Source organism: Lampetra planeri, chromosome 15 (assembly GCF_965212315.1).
Source record: "Lampetra planeri chromosome 15, kcLamPlan1.2.h2, whole genome shotgun sequence".
Taxonomy (NCBI): Eukaryota; Metazoa; Chordata; class Hyperoartia; order Petromyzontiformes; family Petromyzontidae; genus Lampetra; species Lampetra planeri.
The window spans coordinates 391,350-418,390 of NC_136121.1; the positions used below are offsets into that span (position 1 = coordinate 391,350).

Below are 27,041 nucleotides of genomic sequence, written 5' to 3' on the forward strand. Positions count from 1 at the left end.
TGGCGTTTGCATGTTCTCCCCGTGGTCGTGTTGATTTTTCTCCGGTTCCCCCCCCCCCCCCCCACATTTAGAATCAACATCACGCGTTTTAGAGAATTTGGCTGCGATACATTTCCACATAAAGCCACTTCGTTGAGGTGTCGTTTGTGGCCAGGTCGCTTCTGGTGTAAAAATAATAATTATTGTCCAATAATTAAAACCTGGTTCCGGACCAGTTGGTCTGGATCCACTGATTTAGATGTGGATGGAATGTGCGCAGTGTCTCGGATCTCCTCGACAGAAATCTCGGGGGTTGAAATAAAAACTCGTTTCTCCAACTTATGCAACACTCTAACAATTACTGTATCTCACATGCTGGTTTTAACGATGAGATTATGCAATAGCTTTGATATGTTGTGCTTCGTTCCGCACACACGTTTTGTGTCGCGATTGCGCTATGTACGTGTGTATGTTGAACTTCTTTCGCACCGTACGTAGCCAACCGTGCTTATCGGAGGTGCCGTGTACAATACAAGCAACATAGGCGGGGAGAGAGGGAGACCTTCCTGAGCTGTGCTGCGCAGTTTGTAACACAAGTGTTATCTCAATAGGAACAGCAATCCAACACCTTCCATGAACTCCGTGACACATCATTGCTGTCGTGTGCCTGAATTAACATAGCAACATCACGTCGTTCAATCGCATCATTGCATCGAACCCTTATTTAATATCCTGCCGTACTATGGCAGTCACCGTCTCAAAGCACCTCGCGAGTTTACGGCAAACCCGAGGATGAAGGGCGCAACAATTGGGTGACGGTAAAACAAAACGTCAAAACCACATGTCTGTTGCCTTTTCCATTAAACAAAACTAAATCTGTATTGAGCGCGCGCACTGGGCGGCATTTCGGGTCCTTTGCAGCTGAAGTGGCCCTCGGACACGGCGGTGATGGGGAGTGCGGTGGGGGGTAGGGGAGCCCTCAGCGCTACGAACCTGACGACCCGGGTTCGATTCCCGCCGCGATCAACACCAGTCGTGACGATTATCTGAATCGGTCGTGGGCCTCACCTAGGTCGACTCAGCCTCAAATGAGTACCTGGTGCGATGTGTAAACATCGCCACTGGGGAGACAAAGGCGGCCGGGCGTGGTGCTGGCCACCCACCCCCTTCGTGTGCCGTGTGGGTCTTCATAGGTGCTGCTCGCTAACAGCACTTGCGCCTACAGTCTGTTACAGGCTACACGGGGCGGGGGGGGGAGTCTTTGTCTTTGGTGAGGCGTGGGAGCCTCGCGGGTGGAGAGATGCGGAAATGCTCGGCCCGTTGACCCGGCTCGTTGGCCCCGTGGCCCGGCCCGGCCCGGCCGTGCCCGCCGGCCCGCTCGGCCTACGTGACCGTGGCGGTCTGGCGACGGCTCCACCCTCCACTACCCCCGGGGCCCGAGTCCCGTGACCGACGCGGCCCACGTGATGGCAGCAGCGCGTGTCTGTGTGTGCGCACACGTGACTTTGTGTGCGCTCACGTGACTTACCCGCATTGTTCTTCACGGCAAAACCTGCAATGCAGCATTCTTAGCTGCTGGCTCACACAGAAAGAAAACTGTAAACGGTGATAGACGTTTCACTATCTAACACCCTTAAATGGCGACATTGTCAAATTATTCTCTTTACAGGACCATAAACTCATTTCAGGGGGATTGGCTTTAAAATGCCCTGACATCAACACTTTGTGTTCTTCCGAGGGAGAGTTTTCTCTGACACAAAACCTTGGGCAATGAACAAACGACGAGGAGTATTTATAGGCTTATTCTCCAACTTTGTGTTCTTGAGATTTTAACAACAGCTTGATAAGGAAAGAGAAAGCGCCCTACTGAGAGACAAAGATCCCCCGTGTAGCCTTCACAGACTGTTGGGGAAAGTGCTCCTCGGGGAGCACCTATGAAGGCCAGCACGGCACACGAGGGGGTGGGTGGTCATCACCACACCCAGCCACCTTTGTCTCCCTCTTGTCCATGTTTACATGCCGCACCAGGTACTCATTTGAAGGCGAGTCAGATAATCGTCATTGGTGTTGGCCGTGAGCGTGAATCGAAATGAGGTAGTCGCGTTCGTAACGCAACGTGCTAACTGCTGCACTACCGCTCCCCACTACAGAGAGACACAGAGCCAGAGACTGATTTGTGGAAATACAGACACGGAGAGACACAGATATTCGTGAGCAGAGAGAGGTGAGTGCGGATAGAGGACTCGTATGTTCATTAATTGCGTTTATGAACTTCAGTCCGTTATTGCTATGGGGCAGTGCCCACGATAACAAAAACAAGGGTGGAGAGTGCTCACCTGGGCTGGAGTATCGACTCTGCCACCTGTGTGGGAGCGTCTGGGGTAGACACTGAGCTTCAGCGGAAACAGGCTCACAACAGCTGACACGTTCAGCGGTGAGTGACGTGAGCTAGAGGCTAGAGACAGCCAGGCCGTTGCCGAGAGGCTATCAATATTGACTCGGCTCAGCGTCGCTTTGCTGTAGAAGTTGACGGTTCGAATCCATCAGTCGCCCTGATTAGTACTGCGGCTGTGTTCACAGTACTACACGCCGTCTACTTCACATAGAAACTTGCGGATCCCGGGGTCCCTCCGCTTTGCTTGGTGCTCTCTACTTTCTACCATGAGCAAGATAACTGTCAGATGTTGGCGCTCCTGTGAGACTCCTCTCTCTCCCGCTTGCGCCTGACCTGTTCCTCGCAGGTCGAGCCACAGCTGAGCCTCTCTCGTCCGCAAGACAGGCCAGAAGAGGGGGACGACGCCGCGAGAGTGGTGGACGGCACACGGAGCGTGCTGAGCCTCAAGGCCGTGCGCGCCCTGCTGGGCCTGGTGGCCGTTCTCGCCATCGCGTTTGCCGGTGTGCTCGCCGCTCTCATCGTCAACATCAAGGGTACGCCACGCATGCGGCCTCTCGCACGCTCGATACAGGTCTCCTATACGCAGAGTGCTCGTTAGAGGTCTCCTACACGCTACGACCTCGTTAGAGGTCTCCTACACGCTACGACCTCGTTAGAGGTCTCCTACACGCAGTGACCTCGTTAGAGGTCTCTTACACGCTGTGACCCCGTTAGAGGTCTCCTACACGCAGTGACCTCGTTAGAGGTCTCCTACACGCTGTGACCTCGTTAGAGGTCTCCTACACGCTGTGACCTCGTTAGAGGTCTCCTACACGCTGTGACCTCGTTAGAGGTCTCCTACACGCTGTGACCTCGTTAGAGGTCTCCTACACGCTGTGACCCCGTTAGAGGTCTCCTACACGCAGTGACCTCGTTAGAGGTCTCCTACACGCAGTGACCTCGTTAGAGGTCTCCTACACGCTGTGACCTCGTTAGAGGTCTCCTACACGCTGTGACCCCGTTAGAGGTCTCCTACACGCAGTGACCTCGTTAGAGGTCTCCTACACGCAGTGACCTCGTTAGAGGTCTCCTACACGCAGTGACCTCGTTAGAGGTCTCCTACACGCTGTGACCTCGTTAGAGGTCTCCTACACGCTGTGACCCCGTTAGAGGTCTCCTACACGCAGTGACCTCGTTAGAGGTCTCCTACACGCAGTGACCTCGTTAGAGGTCTCCTACACGCTGTGACCTCGTTAGAGGTCTCCTACACGCTGTGACCTCGTTAGAGGTCTCCTACACGCTGTGACTTCGTTAGAGGTCTCCTACACGCTGTGACCTCGTTAGAGGTCTCCTACACACAGTGACCCCGTTAGAGGTCTCCTACACACAGCGACCTCGTTAGAGGTCTCCTACACACAGTGACCTCGTTAGAGGTCTCCTACACGCAGTGATCCCGTTAGAGGTCTCCTACACACAGTGACCCCGTTAGAGGTCTCCTACACGCAGTGACCTCGTTAGAGGTCTCCTACACGCAGTGACCCCGTTAGAGGTCTCCTACACGCAGTGACCTCGTTAGAGGTCTCCTACACACAGTGACCCCGTTAGAGGTCTCCTACACGCAGTGACCTCGTTAGAGGTCTCCTACACGCAGTGACCTCGTTAGAGGTCTCCTACACTCAGTGACCTCGTTAGAGGTCTCCTACACACAGTGACCCCGTTAGAGGTCTCCTACACGCAGTGACCCCGTTAGAGGTCTCCTACACGCAGTGACCTCGTTAGAGGTCTCCTACACACAGTGACCTCGTTAGAGGTCTCCTACACGTAGTGACCCCGTTAGAGGTCTCCTACACGCAGTGACCTCGTTGGTGGTCTCCTGCACGCAGTGACCTCGTTAGAGGTCTCCTGCACGCAGTGACCCCGTTAGAGGTCTCCTGCACGCAGTGACCTCGTTAGAGGTCTCCTACACGCAGTGACCTCGTTAGAGGTCTCCTACACTCAGTGACCTCGTTAGAGGTCTCCTACACGCAGTGACCCCGTTAGAGGTCTCCTGCACGCAGTGACCCCGTTAGAGGTCTCCTGCACGCAGTGACCTCGTTAGAGGTCTCCTACACGCAGTGACCCCGTTAGAGGTCTCCTGCACTCAGTGACCCCGTTAGAGGTCTCCTGCACGCAGTGACCCCGTTAGAGGTCTCCTACACGCAGTGACCTCGTTAGAGGTCTCCTACACGCAGTGACCTCGTTAGAGGTCTCCTACACGCTGTGACCCCGTTAGAGGTCTCCTACACGCTGTGACCCCGTTAGAGGTCTCCTACACGCTGTGACCTCGTTAGAGGTCTCCTACACGCTGTGACCCCGTTAGAGGTTTCCTACACGCTGTGACCCCGTTAGAGGTCTCCTACACGCAGTGACCCCGTTAGAGGTCTCCTACACGCAGTGACCTCGTTAGAGGTCTCCTACACGCAGTGACCTCGTTAGAGGTCTCCTACACGCTGTGACCCCGTTAGAGGTCTCCTACACGCTGTGACCCCGTTAGAGGTCTCCTACACGCAGTGACCCCGTTAGAGGTCTCCTACACGCAGTGACCTCGTTAGAGGTCTCCTACACACAGTGACCCCGTTAGAGGTCTCCTACACGCAGTGACCTCGTTAGAGGTCTCCTACACGCAGTGACCTCGTTAGAGGTCTCCTACATGCAGTGACCCCGTTAGAGGTCTCCTGCACGCAGTGACCTCGTTAGAGGTCTCCTACACGCAGTGACCTCGTTGGAGGTCTCCTGCACGCAGTGACCTCGTTAGAGGTCTCCTACACGCAGTGACCTCGTTAGAGGTCTCCTACACACAGTGACCCCGTTAGAGGTCTCCTACACGCAGTGACCTCGTTAGAGGTCTCCTACACGCTGTGACCCCGTTAGAGGTCTCCTACACGCAGTGACCTCGTTGGAGGTCTCCTGCACGCAGTGACCTCGTTAGAGGTCTCCTACACGCAGTGACCCCGTTAGAGGTCTCCTGCACGCAGTGACCTCGTTAGAGGTCTCCTGCACCCAGTGACCCCGTTAGAGGTCTCCTGCACGCAGTGACCTCGTTAGAGGTCTCCTACACGCAGTGACCCCGTTAGAGGTCTCCTGCACTCAGTGACCCCGTTAGAGGTCTCCTGCACGCAGTGACCTCGTTAGAGGTCTCCTACACGCAGTGACCCCGTTAGAGGTCTCCTACACGCAGTGACCCCGTTAGAGGTCTCCTACACGCAGTGACCCCGTTAGAGGTCTCCTACACGCTGTGACCCCGTTAGAGGTCTCCTGCACCCAGTGACCCCGTTAGAGGTCTCCTGCACGCAGTGACCTCGTTAGAGGTCTCCTACACGCAGTGACCCCGTTAGAGGCCTCCTGCACTCAGTGACCCCGTTAGAGGTCTCCTGCACGCAGTGACCTCGTTAGAGGTCTCCTACACGCAGTGACCCCGTTAGAGGTCTCCTGCACGCAGTGACCTCGTTAGAGGTCTCCTACACGCAGTGACCCCGTTAGAGGTCTCCTGCACTCAGTGACCCCGTTAGAGGTCTCCTACAGGCAGTGACCTCGTTAGAGGTCTCCTACACGCAGTGACCCCGTTAGAGGTCTCCTACACGCAGTGACCCCGTTAGAGGTCTCCTACACGCAGTGACCCCGTTAGAGGTCTCCTACACGCAGTGACCTCGTTAGAGGTCTCCTACACGCAGTGACCTCGTTAGAGGTCTCCTACACGCTGTGACCCCGTTAGAGGTCTCCTACACGCTGTGACCCCGTTAGAGGTCTCCTACACGCTGTGACCCCGTTAGAGGTCTCCTACACGCAGTGACCCCGTTAGAGGTCTCCTACACGCAGTGACCTCGTTAGAGGTCTCCTACACACAGTGACCCCGTTAGAGGTCTCCTACACGCAGTGACCTCGTTAGAGGTCTCCTACACGCAGTGACCTCGTTAGAGGTCTCCTACATGCAGTGACCCCGTTAGAGGTCTCCTACACGCAGTGACCTCGTTGGAGGTCTCCTGCACGCAGTGACCTCGTTAGAGGTCTCCTACACGCAGTGACCTCGTTAGAGGTCTCCTACACACAGTGACCCCGTTAGAGGTCTCCTACACGCAGTGACCTCGTTAGAGGTCTCCTACACGCTGTGACCCCCGTTAGAGATCTCCTACACGCAGTGACCTCGTTGGAGGTCTCCTGCACGCAGTGACCTCGTTAGAGGTCTCCTACACGCAGTGACCCCGTTAGAGGTCTCCTGCACGCAGTGACCCCGTTAGAGGTCTCCTGCACGCAGTGACCTCGTTAGAGGTCTCCTACACGCTGTGACCCCGTTAGAGGTCTCCTGCACGCAGTGACCTCGTTAGAGGTCTCCTACACGCAGTGACCCCGTTAGAGGTCTCCTGCACTCAGTGACCCCGTTAGAGGTCTCCTGCACGCAGTGACCTCGTTAGAGGTCTCCTACAGGCAGTGACCTCGTTAGAGGTCTCCTACACGCAGTGACCCCGTTAGAGGTCTCCTACACGCAGTGACCCCGTTAGAGGTCTCCTACACGCAGTCACCCCGTTAGAGGTCTCCTACATGCAGTGACCTCGTTAGAGGTCTCCTGCACTCAGTGACCTCGTTAGAGGTCTCCTACACGCAGTGACCCCGTTAGAGGTCTCCTACACGCAGTGACCCCGTTAGAGGTCTCCTGCACACAGTGACCTCGTTAGAGGTCTCCTACACGCTGTGACCTCGTTAGAGGTCTCCTGCACACAGTGACCCCGTTAGAGGTCTCCTACACGCAGTGACCCCGTTAGAGGTCTCCTGCACACAGTGACCCCGTTAGAGGTCTCCTACACGCAGTGACCCCGTTAGAGGTCTCCTGCACACAGTGACCCCGTTAGAGGTCTCCTGCACACAGTGACCTCGTTAGAGGTCTCCTACATGCAGTGACCCCGTTAGAGGTCTCCTACATGCAGTGACCTCGTTAGAAGTCTCCTACACGCAGCGCGTTAACACCTCATGTCACCAGGTGCGAGCGAGCCAGCTATTGCTGCCCCACCACATAAAATAATAAAATGACTTTTTCCCATCCCATCAGCCACATTGCCTTGGTTCAACAACAGTGTTGATTCAACAAGAGCAACCTCTGACTCGGTTTCGAAATTCAGTGTTTCATCTGCAGAATCAGGTTTGCTTAAACCATTGCTGGTGAACTGCCAGAACTTGTTTTATTAACAAGGACCCTCTCTGTTAGATACGGGTCCGAGTTCGTCGCAAAAAATATATAATGTGCAACGCGGAACAATCACGAGCACTACGGAACAAAATTAGTTTGTGTTGTGTATTTTATAGTTTTTTTTCGAATCCAGCACCTATAACTAACAGAGATGGTCCTTACTTAAGCGAGACTGACTCTGCTGATGAGACTTTTAGGAACGTGATGGAGTCAACAGTTTTCGTGTGCCAACCACATGCATGAAATACCATTGTCATTCATATATTGATGATCAAGGTGCGCGCGTTGCAGTGATGTCCCCCTTGGGGGTTTACGAGCCCCGGCCCCCTGTCGCGTCTGTAGGCAAGGTGCCGCCGCCCGTGTGCCAGACTGATGTGTGCGTCAGCGACGCGAGGCTCATGCTCAACTCTATGGATCCCACCGTGGAACCGTGCCAGGTATGGAGACGCGCGCCCACCACAGTGGCGTCACCACGGTCGTTGTGGAGAAGATCATTAACGAGATGGTTAAGCGGACGATGCGCCTCCGTCCCATATCCATATCTCCGCATAAAACATTTGCTCAAGCCATCGGCCGCACGGCCATCTGGGAGTGCGTCGTTTCAGCGATGTAGTTGCAGAACAACAACCACAATTTGTCATTCTGCAGCATTGAATCAGTTCGAGCAAACTCTGCTGCGGTTTTGACACATACAGGGTCTCATTGGCAGAGTGTGAGGCTGGATGGGCTGGGCTCGCTTTGCAGTGAGTCGTGGGATCGGCTGCGATGCTTCGTGTCAACCCACGAGGACGAGTAGCACTCCCCAATTGTGACCGCTGGTCTCGACGTTTGCATCGCGTGAGGCGATCTCAGCGCCGCCACCACTGTTTTTGTCGCAGGACTTCTACGCGTACGCGTGCGGCGCGTGGCAACCCAATGAGCGGTTGCCCGGGGGTACCGCCAGCTGGAATCAACGCAACGTCACGTGGAACGGCAATCTCAAGTTCCTGCGCGACATCTTGGGTGGGTGCTGCCCGCCTCCTTTCCGAATAAAGATGAAAGTATATATTTTTACAGAACCCATCAGCTGCACGACCTTCTGGCAGTGCGTCTTAGCAGGAGCATTGGGCCAATAAAAGTAAACTCTGGGCCACTTTCTAAACTTGGTGTCACATCAGCAGGATTAGGCCTACTTGAACCAATGCTGTGAGTTGCCGGATGTTTAAAGGCAAGGACCCTCACTGTAACTCACTGTAATAAATGGGTCCTAGTTTAACGCAAAACTCCAATGTATAACATGAAATAGCCTTCTGGTCATCTTGCAGAAGAGCAGGATTGGGAATTTCATGAATCTCTACGTAATTCATCAACCATTGCAAACTTCATCCACATTTCCATCATTAACTTGATCGGCAACATCATTTCCATCTTCATTTATCTTCCTCAACATAATCATTGACACAATCATCATTCTAATATCACTCGCCACTGATGTTAGCCATGGCGGGGATTAACTTCAGGTCGCTAATTTCATAGCGCCGTGTGCAAACCACTATTCCACCACTCCACTCAGGTCTTATTTGGTTCATGATGTCGTGCTCGGGTGACACGCAGTTTTATAACTGGGGTTGTTAAACAACAACCACCGCTAAACCGGTGACCGTTTGTGTCATCGGTTAGCGATTCCAAAAGCCAGTAACTGACAACCGTTTCCTGTGGAGTTCAAGCAATGATCGCACCGATTGGCACGCGTGGATGTACAAACGGCAGCACGGCGCAGCTCCTGGTTGGCCAGCGGCAAGCGTATTCCAGTGCCTAGGCCGAACCCAGTCCACACGTGGTGCGGTCGCGCCTCGGCAAGATAAAACGGTAAAGGCCCAGCCCCCCAATTGCTTTATCACACCACTGCTCGTTTAAACGTTTCCACTGGGGGGAGTTCTGGAAGGGATTTGTTCTCCTCTTCCACGCTCTACGAGACGCGTTGTACCCACACTTTACTCCACGACACACAACCTGCCCATTGACGAACTGGAGTGCCCATTCATACCGCTCGGTGGACAGAGGTGGTGAGATTACAATAGACTTGCCCCATGGTTTCAACTGCCGCGCCACACGATGGAATCGAACCACTTCCTCGACACTCAAAGACATACACACACACACAGGGCTGTGTGTGTGTGTTCATCGTTATGCATGGTTTTACTTGCAGTTAACCAGCAACCGGGTTTGTTCTCATTTTTACAACGCGGTTAGTGGCAGTGAAAGGGAGACGTTTTTAACACCCCCCCCCAATCACCACCCCCGTGCTTTCCATCATCTTCAACCTCTCATCTCAAATTCGGATTCCGTGCCCTGGCTAAATAAAGTACAACGTTCAAGCGTATTCTCCCGCCACGTAAAGGGGGGCTCACAGTACATAAAAAGAGGCGTTCGGGATTTTAAAATCCAATATATTTCAATTCCGCATCCTTGAACACCTTCCAATACAAACGTTTGTGGGTCTAGGTTAGGGGTCGTCAACTTGCGGCTCTGGAGCCGCGTGCGGTGGCTCTTCTGCTTCCACCTTCTGGCTATTTGGCTGCCCCCTTGTGGGCAGCCGTTTAAAACAAACTTAAATCTTTAACGTAATTTCACGGAAAGATAATTAATTAAACATGGCAGGCAATGGGTTGCGATGGAATGTCTTGGTGGCAACAAAATGTACAACAGTCAAATTGTATTGTTAAAGAATAATTAAGGGAGAAAAAAAAAGGGCCCAAGTTATTCCATCATCTATTTTTGTGTATTTAAGTCAGACTGTGTGTTGTCATCTGCTGTATACCTGCTGTGTTTGTGTACAAGTGGCAGTGCGTGTGATGCGGCTCTAAACCTGTTTTGGTCAAAGACAAAAACTAAACAAATGTCTCTTCTTCTTTGAAAGGTTGCCGACCCCTGCCCTAGATACTTCGTAGGTCTATCTACCTACAAACTATCTACCTGCCCTAGATAATTTGTAGGACTTGACTATCACTGTGCCAAATGTAAATGTTGTGTTCCCTTTCGAGAGCACCGTCGGAATGTACATCGCTTGCGGACTCGCGACCATATTCATTCAAGTATGCGTTGATTTTTGACGTCGTGAATATGAATGACTGCGAATGAATTTGTGTTGCAGAAAATGTCACCTTCTCCGCTGATCAGTCGTCAAACGCCGACGCACAGACGTTCTACCGCGCGTGCATGAACCAGGGGCGCATCGCCGAGCAGGGCGCCCAGCCCCTGCGTGACCTCATGGACGGAGTACGCCTTCCGCTAAGCGTGCACACAAACATCGCGACGTAGCGGACGGAGTACGCCTTCCGCTAAGCGTGCACACAAACATGGTAGCCTAGCAGCAACAACTGCTTCCATCAACAGGAATCCCTAATTACAGTGCTAATCTCCTTAATATTAACTCACTCTAGTAAGCAATTAACGCATAAATGGAATCACAATAGCATTCCAATTCCCGATTCATTACTAACACACAATTCCTTAAGGATGGCCTATTTTCACAAACTAATACTGTAGATAGATAGATTACTACTGGAGATAAATAGATTCACCTTATTACCTTATTACATACCTTATTACACTAACCAACCCTGCCAATCATAACCATAAACCAGTACTCAACTCTCATTATTAATAATAATTCTTGATAAAATAGTTACAGTGGCATGGATATAAATACAATCTTTGTTTCAAATTAGGCCAGAGTCTGTAAGAGGTGTCGGGGTGTCTAATGGGATCAATATTTGGCATTGACTTAAAGCTTTCGTGACTGCAGGAATTCATATTCTATGGGTCTTTCGGTAAAGCCACGTAGATAGAACAAATAATAAAATAATAAAAATAATAACAATATCACGACGTTTCGATCGCAACACAAGCAATCGTCATCAGGTCAAAAATATTGTGGGAGAGCTTCTGAGAATATATGGTGGGAGCGCTGTTAAGGCAGGGAGTTGTAAAGGTTTGAGATGGGTGTAGCCCAAGGGTCAGTGGGCGGGGCTAGAGATGAAATTTGCAGAGGTGGGACAAAGTCATTGTTATGCAAGTCCAAGTCGAGTCGCAAGTCATCAAATTCATGACTCGAGTCTGACTCGAGTCCAAGTCACATGACTCGAGTCCACATCTCATAGGTGGGACAAAGTCATTGTTATGCAAGTCCAAGTCGAGTCGCAAGTCATCAAATTCATGACTCGAGTCTGACTCGAGTCCAAGTCACATGACTCGAGTCCACACCTCTGGAAATTTGCATGTAAATGTAAAATTTCTCCGATCTTACATTTACATGCAAATGTAATCTCTAGCCCCGCCCACTGACCCTTGGGCTACATTAGTAAATGGCGGCTTGCCATCCTTTTCCACCTCCATGTGGCGATGGCTCTTTCCGAGCTCTCTCTCGCTTACATTAACAAGCAAATGTCTTACATTGACATGCTAATCTCTCACAATACAATGGCCACCCCCACAGCTTCGTTTGTCAAGATTTCTCTGATCGTACACCCACAGTATTTGAGCACAGGCCCTAAGTCCCAAAACATTAAGCGGACAGCAACGGCCACCACTATCATAGTTGCAATAGATTGGAGTGTAACGCGTAGCTGTTATTATACCAGCCAGGGGACAAGTGACGCTGGTGGGAGGGAATTCCAAAGTGGGGCAGTGTGAGGGAAGAAGCATAAAGAGAAGTGTTGTGTGACCTGTAGTGTGGTGGGTGAGTGGGTGGATGAGTCAGTTGTTGTGACCTGCAGTATTGGTGAGTAACTGGGTGGGTGAGCTAGTGAGAGTGCTGTTGTAAGCTGCGGTGTGATGGCTGAACACAGTGAGGATGAGAGGAGGCATTGATTCTGCTAGACCGAGTCCTCCACGTGCTGGAATGACTCTACAGCAGCAGCAGCAGCACAGCGGCTAATAACAACGATGTGAACAGGAATTTGTGCCGCTTTATTCACCTAAATTATTTTTATTTCACCAGGTAAAGCTGTGTATCTTTTTTTCAGAAGCGACCTGGCTATCACAAATTATAGCTCAACTAAGGGTGCTTATCATCACGTAGAAATTTATAGCAGCCAAATACTCTAAATGTGGAGGGAAAAATCTTGAGGACCCGGAGAAAAATTCACACAACCACGGGGAGAGAGAAACACGCAAAGCCCAAATATCACGGGCGTCAGGGTTGGGATCCGAGCCACGACCTCCTGTATATCGGGCGAGGTTGTTGACATCTCGCCACCGTGGCACCCCACTGAAGGAAGCGGGGATCAAGCGACTGCCGCTGACTCACGCCGGCTTCACCCTGTGCTCTGTGACAGCTCGGCGGCTGGATGCCCACACCCAACAAGACCACGAATCTCACCGAGTTGCTGACCAACACCACCCTAAACTTCCTGTTGCCAGTGCTCTTCAATGCCCACGTGGTGCAGAGAGGCTCCAAGAATAAGCTCTTTCTCGAGGTAAGCACACACAGGATGCGCTCGTTGCCGAGACACGGTCGTTGCCGAGATGTGGAATTGACGAGTGAAGTTGACGAGGAGCCGTAACCGTGGTAGTAGCAATAGAAGGGTGAGAGGGAGGCGACTGACCGCCGGTGAGCGAGTGGCTGGAGTGAACCGATGAGTGCTGGATCATCAATCACGCTGACTGCGTTGCATTGATTGTATGTCCAGTGCAGCAGTGTTGTTGCGACTGAGTGCTGCACCCCAGATATGAGAGCAGCAGTATTTCAGCTTCAACTGAATGCTGATTTGTGTAAAGCAGCAGCAGTGATCATGGCTCAGAGTTAACGAGGCTTTAGCATGGAAAAGGAAATGAAGTTTATTTTTCACTGCCTTGATAGCCAGATGAGTGACACAGCCATTCCATGACAGCCCAGATGAGATTGTTGTGCTCAAGCACGATTCATGGTTGTACTCTGGATAAAGTAATTACCGTTATACATTGATGGTAAAAACTGTGGAATTGCCAGCCTTACACATTAGTTTGTCATGGTTTTTTAGTTGAACGTGACCTGGTATTTTTTTTCACCCCAATCCAGACTTGTTTCACATCAGTGGTGTTTAACAGTAAAGTAATAGAAATGTATCTGAAGTTAGCTAATTGTGATGGTCATCTAGTGTGTACTAAATCCTTAATTTAACAGAGAATTTATCATTTCTCTGACAACATTAATGCTGCTGTGTCTGATTTTATCACGCATTCACGCACGCACACATACACACGCACACACACACGCGTCAATGTGTAAAAACACACATGACATGCATACACAAATGCGCACGCACAAACCCAACGCAGCTTTCTCACCCGGAGCTCGGGCTTCCCTCGGAGTACCTGACGAGCAACGCGACCCCGCAAGCCCTCAAGGTGATCGCCGCGGCGCTGCCGTCCCCGCACGGAGCGCGCTCGCCGCTCGTGCCACTCCCACTGCACCAATGCGCGCACCGCGGCGTGCCGCGCTGCCGGTACCCGCGGCGATGTGCGCCGGATTAAGGGAGGAGGCATTCCAGCCGCTCCCGGGAAGAGATCTGGAAATGCGCCGTTTTTTCCGCAGATTTCGAGATCTCTGCACCCACGAATCACGTGAATTGTGTTTTAAAATACAGGAGCATGCAACACAGTGATAATAATTGAGTACGTTTAATATTTGTGCCATTCTTATAGCGGAAGGCCATCACGAAGGCGCTGTGTTGCACAGGCACAGTCTGCAGTAGTTTGACAGTCGAGGGCGATGTTGCTACTGTGTGTCTATTCCCAACGAGAGTAATTTTTTAATTGGGCAAATGAGGACCATGCCGCCGGCACACAGTGGCGTCCTCATTTCAAATGACGTCAGGGGATCTTTAACGTCTGCTGCAATGCAAACGGCGCGGAGTGTTTTCCGCTCAATAAACAGCGCGGCAGTAACCAGGCAGGGCTCTCGGATTGGTACCACACACCTCTGCAAATGCGCTACCCGCCGTGCCGTGTGACCACGCGAGCCTGTTGTCACGGGGTGGTCTGCACAGGTGCGGGCCACTTATCTGCACTACATGGTGCGCTCGGCCGTGCTGCTGGGCCAGAGCCTGGGGGACGCGCGGCAGCACATGCAGGAGGTGCTGAGCTTCGAGTCGACGCTGGCCACGATCGTGGCCCGGACTCGGGACCCTGCCGAGCCCAGCGAAGTGACGTTGGATCGCTTGCAAGTGAGGAAATGGGTCTGTGCCGCGTGCTGCTCTGTTTGCCGCCCTTTGTGACGACCAGGCTTGTGCACAACGGGATTCTGGGAACCTTGCGAACCCTCGCTCTGGCGTGAGGAGCTCACTCCTCTCTCTCTCTGCTCCGGCGGGTTTCGTTGCCAAGAGCATTTTGCAAATGTGCCTGTGGCGTTAATGTGGCTGTGCGCGATGGTGCACCACGCCGGCATGTCTCAGAAGACCAATGACGCATCTGCCGCGGTATAAAGAGCAACTCCCCGCTCAGTCTGCCTGCCCGTCAGTCTTGCACCATCCTCCAATACCCGATAATGTCAGCCTCTTATATGCGTCTCTGTAATGAAGCAGCGATCATTTTGAATGTGGCTACGTGGTGATTTTAAATACAATCGCACCTCGATCAACAGGACTGGCTGATCATATATGGTGACCAACTTACGGCAGAGTTGACACGTGGACAGGTGGAAATATGGATAGACAAGCTGAGAGACGCTTGCACGATGCCATGAACAGGCACACGGACGCTTACACAGATGGGATCGGGTATGGACACATGTCCACCTCTTGCGATAAAGACACTGTAATGCCGTAGTACGGTTGGCTACGTGCGGTGCGAAAGAAGCCCAACATACATACAAATTGCACCTGCATTTAAAAAAATGTCAGTGTAAATGAAAAATGCCTCTGCAAAAAGACAAAACGAGCTTTTAGTTTTTCCTCGTTTTCCCTCTGCAGGCCATTGCTCCATTCATCAACTGGCAAGCGTATCTGCACAAGGGAATTCCAGGCGGCTTTCCTCAGGAGGCGGGGCTCCTCGTGTCCTCCACAGCTTACTTCGAAAACCTCACCTCGCTCCTCAACCACACGGACGCTTCGTACGCCCACGCGTGCACCGCTCGCACACCTTTTTATTGGCTCACGGACGCCGCGCTCAAGCAAAACCGGCACATCGACTCGCGATGCAGTGAACACGTCGTGTAGTAATGTTTTATTTTGCGCGTTGCATCTTTTGTGGAAGAAAAATTGCGTCTCAAAAACACCGTGAACTTTGTGACGCGCAAAGGCCATGGGAAGCCACAGACAAGCGCTCGCGAAGACAGAACCGTGCACTACCACCAACAATGACTTCATTCATTTTGTTTCAGCAGGGGAGAACACGGGAGACACCGGGATGAGTCTAATTTGCAAGAGTTGACGCGGGGCATCGATCTGCCAGCCAGTAGGGGGCAATGCTTGTTGCCGCGTGTGTAATCCCAGGAGAGTAATTTGCTGGTCAATTTATAATTTGGCAAATTTGGGCCCTGATGCCGGTGGTGCACAATGGTCTGCTCTTGCGAATGATGCCGGGGCATCATTAAGTCTGCTGTGAAACAAGAGGGCGCGCATTTTTTTCTGGCGGCTGCCTGATGATGCTGGTTGTGTAACTACGGAGCAAAATGTTGGGCTCATTTGTGAAATGTTGTGAGATTACTCACCAGCGCGGAGGTGGTGCTGCCGGAGCAGATATACATTGGCCACGTTTGTTCGTCACGTGACAACTTTATCCGTGGGCCATGTCAGGTGGAGGATGGTTTATAACGCACATTTTACTGAGGTGAATCTCACCCCGAAATCAACAATGAATCGGGCGTGTAGTGTTATTGTTGTTATTGCCGCCGCAGTCAGAATCAGGGCAGCCACTGCATTTCCACCGTGAACCACTACAACAAGCGGAGGTGGAGGTACCGCTAGGCCATGTCACCTCTCAATCGCCCGAGTTCTGTGGTCCTATATGAGAATGTATGACCGACTCCATGAATGAGTGTTTTATACGTGTGGGAGGAAAGCGGATCCCTCGGAGTAAACCCACGTGTGCCACGGGGGTAACACTCGATCCCCGTAAAGATGGAAACGAATCCACTTGCTGCACTGCCATTGTACCCTGCAAGCCAGGAGATGACAAAGCACTATGCCCATGGGTAGGGAGAGAACTCTGTAAATGTGTGTGCCTGTAAGCAAAGCAGGGCACATCTCCTTGTGAGCGTGATGAGATTGTTTGAGTTATATCAACGGGTGCCTAGTCACATGGCACAGGAGCGCGACGTGGGGTCGGCGTAGGCATTGTGGGGCATTGTGGGGCATTGTGTGATCACCGTATCACCGTTGCTCACTCGCGCCTGCAGAGATATGGAGGCATGGAGTGGATTTAGTTTACAATGTTATCTGAAAATAACAGAGACTGTGTCTTCAGGAGGAAGGGTGACGCAGTGGTAACGCTCGTGCCTCACAACAAGAATGTCCCAGGTTCGATTCCCCACTGGGGCACCTTTCAGTGTAGAGTTTGTGTGATCTCCCCCTGCTCTGTGTGTGTGTTTCCTCCAATAGCAACAAAATATATACGGTCTAACTGGTATTGGCCAAACATCCTCAAAATGACTCAACTGGGATTACACGCAGCAACGTCGCAGCCTACCGTGGCACACGTGGCAGGGTCTTGTCAGTACCAAACGAGATAACATCGAGGTTTGGGACCGATAGCCAATGGGCGTTGTGCAAAATCAATAATCTTTTGCGATGTGCTGTGTCAATTCACACCCTGGACACCCTTGCAAAGCAGATGTTCACATCTCGAGGATTTTTTTGGGTGAAATATTTGTAACGAACTAATATAAATTATATCTATGGGACCTTTTTGCCAGTATCAAAACTGATGAAGAATAAGAACAGGTTTTACCCTTACTGGCAATAAAACAGGAGGAGTTGAGATGTTCATATTTTTTGCAAGGAACTAAGTCTGCATTAACCACACACTTGTGGCGAAACAAACATACTCTGATAACAGTGGTCTACAGCCAGAATGCTTCCCAAATAAATGTAGTCCAACTTGACTAATTCTGGGTCACTGAGAATGAAAATGATACTTACAATTGTTGATTGGCTCTAGTTTTCAAGATATGTTAACGGGTCAGTATATATGACCCTTGACTTGGGAATGGCGGAGGATATATGTGAGTTATAAAGGGAAGGGATTTCAATTTAAACCAGAAATGACTAAAATACATATCTGACTGGATCTATGAATAAATCTATGACGGGGTATGGACAGTGCTTGCTTCATGAGAAAAACAATGAATGATGCAATCTGAACCTGGTATTGCATCATACATTATATGAGTTGCATCCTGTTATTCCTAGAAGTTATGGATGATACAATCATAACTTGGCTTACATCCCTCTGCTGAACAAATTTCCCTATATCAGCTCGAGAAATCATGCAGTGTCGTGCTCTCTTATATGTCAGTGTTTGATTTTGCAAAGGGACACATTTCTGTTTAGCCAAAGTGAGCAGAGATGCCTTGTACTTGTGTGAACAAAGCAGATAACGTCTGCTGTGTTTGTGGTGAAGTGACTTTTGCATCACAAAAGCGCAGTATAAGCACTACGGTTAAGAAAGCCTATCACCTTTATTTTGGCTGCAAAATTGGAGATCAGGATAAGACGTGGGCCCCACACATTTTCTGCAACACTTGTGCAACAGATCTTTGCCAGTGGTTGGCAGGAAAAGGAAATCTATGCCTTTTGCAGTGCCAATGATTTGGAGAGAGCCAACAGATCATATCAGCAATTGTTACTTCTGCATGGCGCCTCCAGTTGGGAAAGGTGTGTCAAAGAAGAAAAAGTGGACTGTGCATTATCCAAACATTCCATCAGCTATATGCCCAGTAGCCCACGGAGAAGGACTGCCGGTTCCTGATGCACCAGAATCATTCTCACTTGAGTCAGACGAGGAAGAGGATGAAACTTCTGGTCCTGAACCATCAAGGTCACATGACCCAGATTTTCTCCCATCCTCCTCTGAACCACACCTTATAACACAAGGTGAACTGAAAGACCTTGTCAGGGAGTTGGAACTACCCAAGAGTAAGGCAGAGCTGTTGGGCTCCAGGCTGGAGCAGTGGAATCTCCTGGCAGGTGATGTTTGGGTTTCCATGTTCCGTGACCGTCAAAATGATCTTGTCCCATTCTTCATGGAAGTTGATCTTGTAGCCTGCACCAACATCGATGGTGTGATGTCAGCCCTCAACATCGTTCATGATCTAGATTAGTGGATAATGTTCATTGATTCATCTAAAATTAGTCTTAAAGCTGTTTTGTTGCATAATGGCAATGTTTTGCCATCAATTCCAATTGGTTATGCAGTCCGTATGAAGGAAACCTATGACAACATGAAACAATTTTTGAGGTGCATGAACTATGATCAACATAAGTGGCAGCTTTGTGGTGATTTGAAGGTTGTTGCCCTCTTGCTTGGTCTGCAGGCTGGATACACAAGGTACGAGAGAGTCTCACTACATCAAGATAGATTGGCCACTCCGACAGTCCTTGGAGCCTGGGATGAGAAGTGTTCAGAATCCACCACTTGTTGAATCAAGGAAGATTTTGTTACCACAGCATGGAAAGCCTTACAGTTAGTGGCAACACATTTTTTCGGAAACAACAAGGCAGACAACTACAGGGAGTTGGTGGAAAACCTCCTCAAGGCTTACAAAAACTTGGTTGCAACATGCCACTAAAGATATTTTTTTGCACTCTCATCTAGATTTTTTTTCCCACCGAACTGCGGAGCAGCGAGCGACGAGCATGGCGAGCGTTGTCACCAGGACATTGCGACAATGGAGACACTCTATCAGGGCAAATGGAGCCCATCAATGCTTGCAGACTATTGCTGGACAGTCACAAGAGATGCTCCATTTAATGAATACAAGAGACACGCCAAGAAGCGCCGAGTAGACACTGAAGAAGGACTAAACTATGTACTTATAGATACATAATAGTGTTTTGCCTTTTGTTTCATAATACATTTTATTTATATAACCTTTTTGCAGATTTTTCAAGTGTTACATGAACAGGACAGGCGAAAAGACCCAGGTTTACAATTTACGAGTAAACTCTACTATCTACACAATATACACAGACGTAAAATGTAAAAACTTAAATATCTTGGGAATAGTAGCCAATCAGTTGTTTTAATTGTCATGTTTGTTTTCAGCACATCAAAATCCATAATAGACAGCACATTTCATCTCTGAAGCAGACGACGTCTAAAACATTGTAGAGCAGCGTCATTTTACATGCATTGACCTTGCCGCTGATTGGCCTGCACCATAGACAGCCTTCTGTATGGCCCAATAGAAATGAGCTGCCCACCAGGCACCTTAATGCCAAAGCCCGCGACGAAACGTGCCCTCCTGCCTTACCCCTTGCCGTTGTTAGCGTGCCAGCGAGTGCCGTGGTCGCGTGTGCGTGCGTGCATGCGTGCGGTGCGCTACCCGCAGCGTCGTGAGCGGCTACGTCCTCTGGCGGCTGGTGCAAGCGATGTCCCCCGCGATGGACGACAGCTTCAGCGCCCCTCACCGACAGCTGCAGGACGCCGTGGCCAACGCGCAGACGGTGAGCTTCGCTCGCGGCTGAATAACCGCCCGGAGAAGCGGAGCGGCTTGCGAGTTGCACATCCTGGCTTGGGGAGAGGGGAGGTGTTGGCTGACTCGGGTCGATGAAAGTTACGATATCTGGTCGAGCAGTTGTTACAGCAGCATTGGTTTAGCGCAAAGATCTTTTGGACAACGTTTTTACAGGAGGGGTGATTTGTTTACCTTTCTTTAACTTTGCACTTACATCGTGTTTTTGTATTGTTTGTTCTAACATGCCTACCCACTCCTACTGGACATCTGTGAAAAAGAGCTTAATTCCTCCAGTATACATAAATATTCCGATTAAATTGTATTATTCTGCTATGGATATCCCGATTGAGTCATGTGCGGTGTAAATTTTTTAATTTGGCAAATTTGGACTCTGACGCCGGTAGCACGCGATGCCCCTACTCTCACGGGATCTTTAGCGGCCGGCGCGTACTATGTTGCGGTTAATGCACCCGCCAGTAATGACCGGGGCAGGTGCCGGATTTCGCGCTCTGGCTGGGCTGTTGCGACGCAATGACAGCACTGTGCTCCTCCCGTGTGCAGAATTACAGTGCGGCACGCTGGGAGTTCTGCATGGAGAAGACGAACTGGGCCATGCCCTACGCCCTGGGCGACATCTTCTTCTTCGCGACACGCAAGGAGCAGACGACCGATGATGTACGTGGACGCAAAGCACAGGAACAGATGCGCGGACAAAACACCCCTAGCACGGAGCACTACGCAAACTGTTATCCCACTGTCAGACTGTGAACTCACGATGGCTACAGCCCCACGCTGCTTTGCCTCTTGTCCAGTTGCCTTCAGCACAATTCCCATAACTCGCTCACTGCTGGTCGATCGCCTCCTTTTCGCTCTTCTACCGCTGCGACTGCTGCTGCTGCTGCCACAGTGGTTCCTGTTCCTGTGAACTTCACCCGTCGATTCCTTTTCCTGTGTCGAAGACTCGGTCTGCCAGACACTGACCGTTTCATCTTGTGGACACTGTTAAACCTTCACCACAATCCAGGTCAACACACTTACCCACCCACTCACCCCACTCACCCAACCACTCGGCACACTGCAGGTCACCAACACTTACATTTCTGCTTCGTCCCTCGCGCTGCTCCGCTCTGGAGAATCCCCTCCGTCTCTTTTTCCTGGTTCTCGTAAAAAAACCTTCATCAATTCAAGAAACGTGTTGACTCTTATCTATTTTGCAACGTTGACCCTGCTGTTGTTGCTCTCCACTTGACAGTTTGAGCGTTGGGGCGTGTGCTCAGCGATTTTGTTTGAAAGAAAGCGACCACTTCCCTGTGATGCTCAATAACCAATGCCAATAACCGCCATTCCCCAATAAGTGACGGTAACATCACCACGGCGCCTGCGCCAGGCCAGGTGCAGTTTCAGGCCATGTGAAGTGTCGAAGGCTCGTTGACAGGAGGTCTCGGGACAGACCCAGGTGCCATGGCTTGGCTGACTGAGATGACTGGTAGATGCACGCCAGCTGTGCCCCCTGCTGTGCCAACTTGCTGCATTTCTGCCGCCCGGCGCTTCACTCGTTGTTGTGAGCGTCGCTACTCTGCCCTCGTTGTTGTTGGAGGGTGACTGCCTCCAACAACTGTCGACAAGTCTACTCAGCTCCACGTCCTCCCGTACCGTATCAGTCTTCTTCAGCCCATGTCGTAGCCTCCTCTATGCGGAAAAAACAGAAGCTGCTTGGGCATGCGGTGGCTGGGCATGCGGGCTACATGACCCAGCCAACGCAGCCTTGCCTGCCGTAGGAGCTCACCGATGGGAATGTGTCCAGACCTTTCAAGGATTTGTGAGCTCCTCACACTTTCCCTCCTGGTTAAACCCAGGATGGATCACTCAATATCACCACCCCCTTGCTTGCTTCATTGCCCGCTGACCGAACAGGACAGTGATTACAGTCTATGCAGTGATATAAACATATATTTATATAGTATATAGATGTTTATAGTCGTATTGGTCATGAATGACTTCGCGAATGCAAGTCCAGGAAAAGCTCTGTTCTCCGGCATATATGGGGATTGGAGGGTGCCAGTTTACTAAACATGCCGGTGACCTGCGAGTCATACTTAAGGTTCACCACATTTTCCAAGGACATACAATGTTTACAAAAGATGCTTAACCTACGTTTTAACTATGATATAATAAATTAAATACCCTTTTACAGAGAGGTACTCACCGGTCAATTGTAGAACATCTTTGTCGTGCAGCACCGTATCTGAAGCTCCCATGAGCAGCAGATCGATGATCAGCGCACGGCAAGATGCCGGATGGCTTTCGGGATTTTTCTGGATAAATGAAGGGAGATTAGTATGACAGGTGCCGGTTAATAGAGCATTCCGGATGGTGGTGGATAACAGAGCTTTTCCTGTACACACAATGACAGACAAATTCATTGAAAGGTGTTCATTCTAAAATGCTTGCATGGGTGATGCTAAAGCAAAATTCCGGACTTGAAATTGATCATGGATTCAAACCCCATTTGTAAGGTCTAAGAATCGTCATTATTTATTTACCCAGGAAAACCATACTGATCCAAACACTAATTTTCACAAATGTCCTGCTTTGCGATGTTTGTCCAACACCAATGGCATTGTATTTCTTGTTCGTTGTGGGAGGAAACCGGAGAACCCGGAGAAAACCAATGCAGAACAGACGAAGAGCATTCAAACTCCACACAGAAAGTCCCCGCGTTGAAAATCGAAGCCAGGTCCTTGTGCTATGAGTTGCAAGTGTTTATTGTGTTACCCTGTCGCCCTCTGGATTTGGCCTGCAGTACCTTTGTAAATGGTATAATCATGGCCACCTCGCAAAAAGTCATTGAGATGGCAGTCCGCAGTGAGGCTACGTGTCATTTCCACCTTCAAATGACTGTAATGGTTTACGTTTCACGCGGATGCAAATCCATTTAATGATATATTTATTTACATTTGCACTGCGACTCCTTAGGTGAAAGAAGTCATCAACAATGTCCGCTTCTCGTTCCAAACCACTCTGACGACACTGACCTGGATGGACAACAAGACGCGAGACGATGCCCGGGACAAGGTCAGTGGCGGCAAGGGCACGGCCCCCCCCCCGCCCCCCCCCTCGCCCCCCCCCTCGCCCCCCCCTCGCCCCCACCCCCACCGCCGTAGGGGCACCATCGTCGCCCTCCACGTCGTCGTTCACCGTCATGCGCCATGTTACCGTCGCTCCGTCTCCGCGGCGGTCGAGTTGCTTGTGTTACGGAAGTAGCGGTCCGGTACGGTAACGACGACGTTGTAGCCATGTGGCGGCTGCTGCAGCCGTGGGCGTGGATCGGTCGGCGCTTCGAGCGGAAGGGGCGCGCTGTAGCGTCAGCCGCCGAGTGCACGGGTCGGATCTCGGTGGGGTTGGCGGTTGTCGAGAGTCGGGCCCCGCCTAGGGATACTGTAGACACTGTAGACGCTGTAGGTAACAGGGATACAAACATGGAGAACGCCGTGGTCACCCTCGGCGTGTGGACGACTTCCCCTGCTGTTCGTGGGAACTCTCAGCGAACACGGAGGACAAGCCCAAGTTCACTTTATTTAGCCCGGTGAGAACTCGGGAGACCAGGATGAGTCTCCAGAGGGACCTGGGTCACCAAAATGAAGGAAGCGATAACTTCGAGACGAGGACGACAATTCCTCAACCTTCCACCCGTCACCTGGACCCAGAGCGGCAATGACGGGCCAACCCCCCTCCCCTCTCCTCCCCGCCCCCCTCCACTCCTCCTCCTCCCAGCGCCTCCTCCTTCTCGCCCCCTTCCCCTGAAGAAAATCCCTCGACCCCCCCCCCCCCTCTGATGAGTCCGGTGTGGGACTGATGCCTGTTACCATCGATGCTCCTGGAACTACCGCTCGGAACGTCGCATCGTTGTTGATCTACACCCGTCGATGTGCGATGTGAGAGAGGATGTGCAATTCAAATATTGTATATATACATTAAAAAAACGAGCACAGCAATGAAGGAAATATAAATTAGAGCAAAAAACACCAAATATTAATGGCAATAAATGCCGCTGCGCTACTGGTGAGATGTAAATCGCACCCTGAGTATCAATCAATGTCCCACCGGAACATTCACCTCTTCTCCCACATTCGCGTAACCTGGAGCTCTGGGGGGTTGAGGCGTGCGAGTTGAATAGGCGTTGGCGAGTAGCGGGGTCGCGTGATTAGAGCGCGAGTGTGCTGAGCGACGTGACAGCATGCGTTATTTGCCTTTGCTTAGGCGAGCGAGATGAAGCCCTTGGTTGGAGCTGAGAATAAATTTAGTGACCCAGGCTGGATCAACAGCTTTTACGCTCAGGTAAGCCTCATCGTTCGCTACAAACACATTGCAATCACCATCGGTGAAGCAACAACTTTCTTTCTGATGTAATCCCTTACGTTGTTGCAATGTGTAGATTTTAAGGATTGTTAGACCGAGGTGAAATTACTCGTTTAGGAGGCCAGGGTGGCAACGCAGTGGGAACAACTCGTGCCTCACAGCAAGTAGAGCCTGGGTTCAATTCCCGACTCGGGCGCCTTAATGTGTGCAGTTTCTACGATCTTGCCCTGTTCTGCGTGAAAAACGTCTGGGTTTTCTGGTCTCCTCTCATCGTTAAAGAAAACAAAAATACGATGTAACTGGCATTGGCCAAGCATCCCAATTTTGAAAAGTGACACTGCAAACGACTCTGTTGGGATCACACACACAGTAGCAACATCGACCGCTCCTGCAAAAACTTGGCAGGACCCTCCTGAAAACGAGTCATGAGACTCGGCGAGGCTTTCTTGGGTAAACACGTGGAGTAAATAACAATAATATACAATATCTACTGTCGCCCCAAGAGGTTTAAAATATACCATACACTACGTTCGTGACTGAGTGCATTTGTGAAACACTGCATACATTTCCAATTAGTCGCATTGCAGCAAGTAGTACCATTGGTATCTGGGTCTTCTGGGAAATGACAGGTGACTTGCTGTGTGTGTGTGTGGTTTGTAGATCACACCGGATGAGAACTCTTTCTTTCACACGATGGTGAACTACTACAAGTACCTGGCCAAGAAATCACTGGAGCAGCTGTCTTTAGGCTGGAACACCAAGTGAGTATATGTACATTTCGTCTGTTTGAAAATCAGTGTAAACGGTGTAACTTTGTCTTCCTGGGTAATCGATAAAATAAATACGCAGACAATAATTCTGCTTCCCACGCCAATTGAGCTATCTCTAAATCTTGACTGAAAGCTTTCGTGACTGCGGGAATTCATATTCTTTGGGTTTTTCGGTAAAGTCACGTAGATAGGTTGAAAGAAAATAACAAAAAAACTACGGCGTTTCGATCACAACACCAGCGGTCGTCATCAGGAGGAAAAAAATATGACGATTGCTTGTGTTGTGATCGAAACGTCGTAGTTTTTTATTTTTCTTTCAACCTACCTACGTGACTTTACCGAAAGACCCAAAGAATATGAGCTCTCTTTGTTTTTGTTCCTCGTGAATTTGTGAACAATCGTCTCACGACGCGCACATGCTGCAAGTCCGGTCCATTCATCAAGAGCGCTCGTGACATCACGGAAGGGATCGAGTGATTCCATACGCCCAGCGATTCCAAAACCGTCACAGTACAGGGGTGTCACGGTGGCGAGATGTTGACTACCTCGCCTGGTGTGCAGGAGGTTGTCGGTTCGATCGCAACCCTGACGCCTGCTGTATATTGCAGTTTGAATGTCTCTCTCCCCGTGGTCGTGTGGAGTATTTGCTATAAATTTCCACGTGATGATAAGCCACTTCATTTGTGACCAGGTCACTTCTGAATAATAAAATAATAAATTAGAAAATTCTGTTTCAGTGCGGCCAGTTGACGGCGTTACAGTTGAGGTCTCCCTTAAAGACAAAGGTCCCCCGTGGAGCCTTAGCAGACTCTTGGGGGTGAGTGTTGCGAGCGAGTAGTAGCTATGTAGAGCCCGTGACGGCGCACAAGAGGGTGGGTGGCATGCACCGCATCTAACCACCTTTGTCTCCCCAATGCTGATGTTTACACGCCGCACCAGGCACCCATTTAAGGCTGAGTCAACCTCGGGGAGGCCCAGGACCGGTTCAGTTATCGGTCACCGATGTTGTCTGTGAGCAGGAATTGAAGTTGGGGGTGCGTGGGGGGGGGGGCGTTGGGTGGGGGGCAGAGAAGGAGGGGGGCGCGAGGAGGGGTAGCGGGGCATCTGGAGTGTCCTCGGCAGGGTGCGGGCTGGACAGCAAATGCCGCTGGGTCACCTGGTGATGCCGACAAGTGCAGCATCCATTCAGTGCAGGACAACTCACTCACGCAATTATTATTATTATTTGCGATATTTTAGTTGTAATAGAGTAAACACACTAGTGTGTGTGTGTGTTTCACCCAAAAGTCGGTAAGATGAGCATCGACCCATTGCTCATTTGCACGGGAAGTTGGCTTGAGTCAACTTCTCCCGGGCTCGTGAATGAAAGCGGTAGCGTGTATTGTCATCGCTGGGCAGCACGGTCCTCAATGTGACATCGTTCTGCACTCCGTGGCCGCTTTCTCATCTCGACGCGGTGTTTTTGCGTCTCTGCAGCGGCAACCTCTTTCCACCGCAGGAGGTGGAGAGTCGTTACCTCTACACAGATAACCGCAATAAGCTGTTCGTGCCCATGGGGATTCTACAGCCACCCTTCTACGACCTCCAGCAGAAGAGGTGTGTCCCCCTCTCCTTGTCCCCCCCCCTCCTTGTCCCCCCCCCATCTCTTTGTCCCCCCCCCCCTCTCCTCGTCCCCCCCCTCCCCTTGTCCTCCCCCTCTCTTTG

The 27,041-nt window shown here is 50.8% G+C and overlaps 1 protein-coding gene across 3 annotated transcripts in view; it reads left to right on the forward strand.

Annotated features, from left to right (window-relative positions):
• Positions 1–27,041, forward strand: part of LOC144722568 (endothelin-converting enzyme 1-like) — a 55,985-nt gene that overhangs the window by 18,901 nt on the left and 10,043 nt on the right. For 2 of the 3 annotated variants that reach the window (XM_078600749.1, XM_078600750.1), the window contains exons 2-15: positions 2,721–2,907; positions 7,914–8,008; positions 8,450–8,573; positions 10,705–10,829; positions 12,890–13,030; positions 13,872–13,940; positions 14,582–14,758; positions 15,503–15,642; positions 20,083–20,197; positions 20,770–20,883; positions 23,185–23,283; positions 24,469–24,546; positions 25,228–25,328; positions 26,814–26,933. In XM_078600749.1, the coding sequence (XP_078456875.1) occupies positions 2,721–2,907; positions 7,914–8,008; positions 8,450–8,573; positions 10,705–10,829; positions 12,890–13,030; positions 13,872–13,940; positions 14,582–14,758; positions 15,503–15,642; positions 20,083–20,197; positions 20,770–20,883; positions 23,185–23,283; positions 24,469–24,546; positions 25,228–25,328; positions 26,814–26,933 (1,685 nt within the window). The remainder of the gene's footprint in view (positions 1–2,720; positions 2,908–7,913; positions 8,009–8,449; positions 8,574–10,704; positions 10,830–12,889; positions 13,031–13,871; positions 13,941–14,581; positions 14,759–15,502; positions 15,643–20,082; positions 20,198–20,769; positions 20,884–23,184; positions 23,284–24,468; positions 24,547–25,227; positions 25,329–26,813; positions 26,934–27,041) is intronic. The other variant, XM_078600751.1, reaches the window with a different exon arrangement.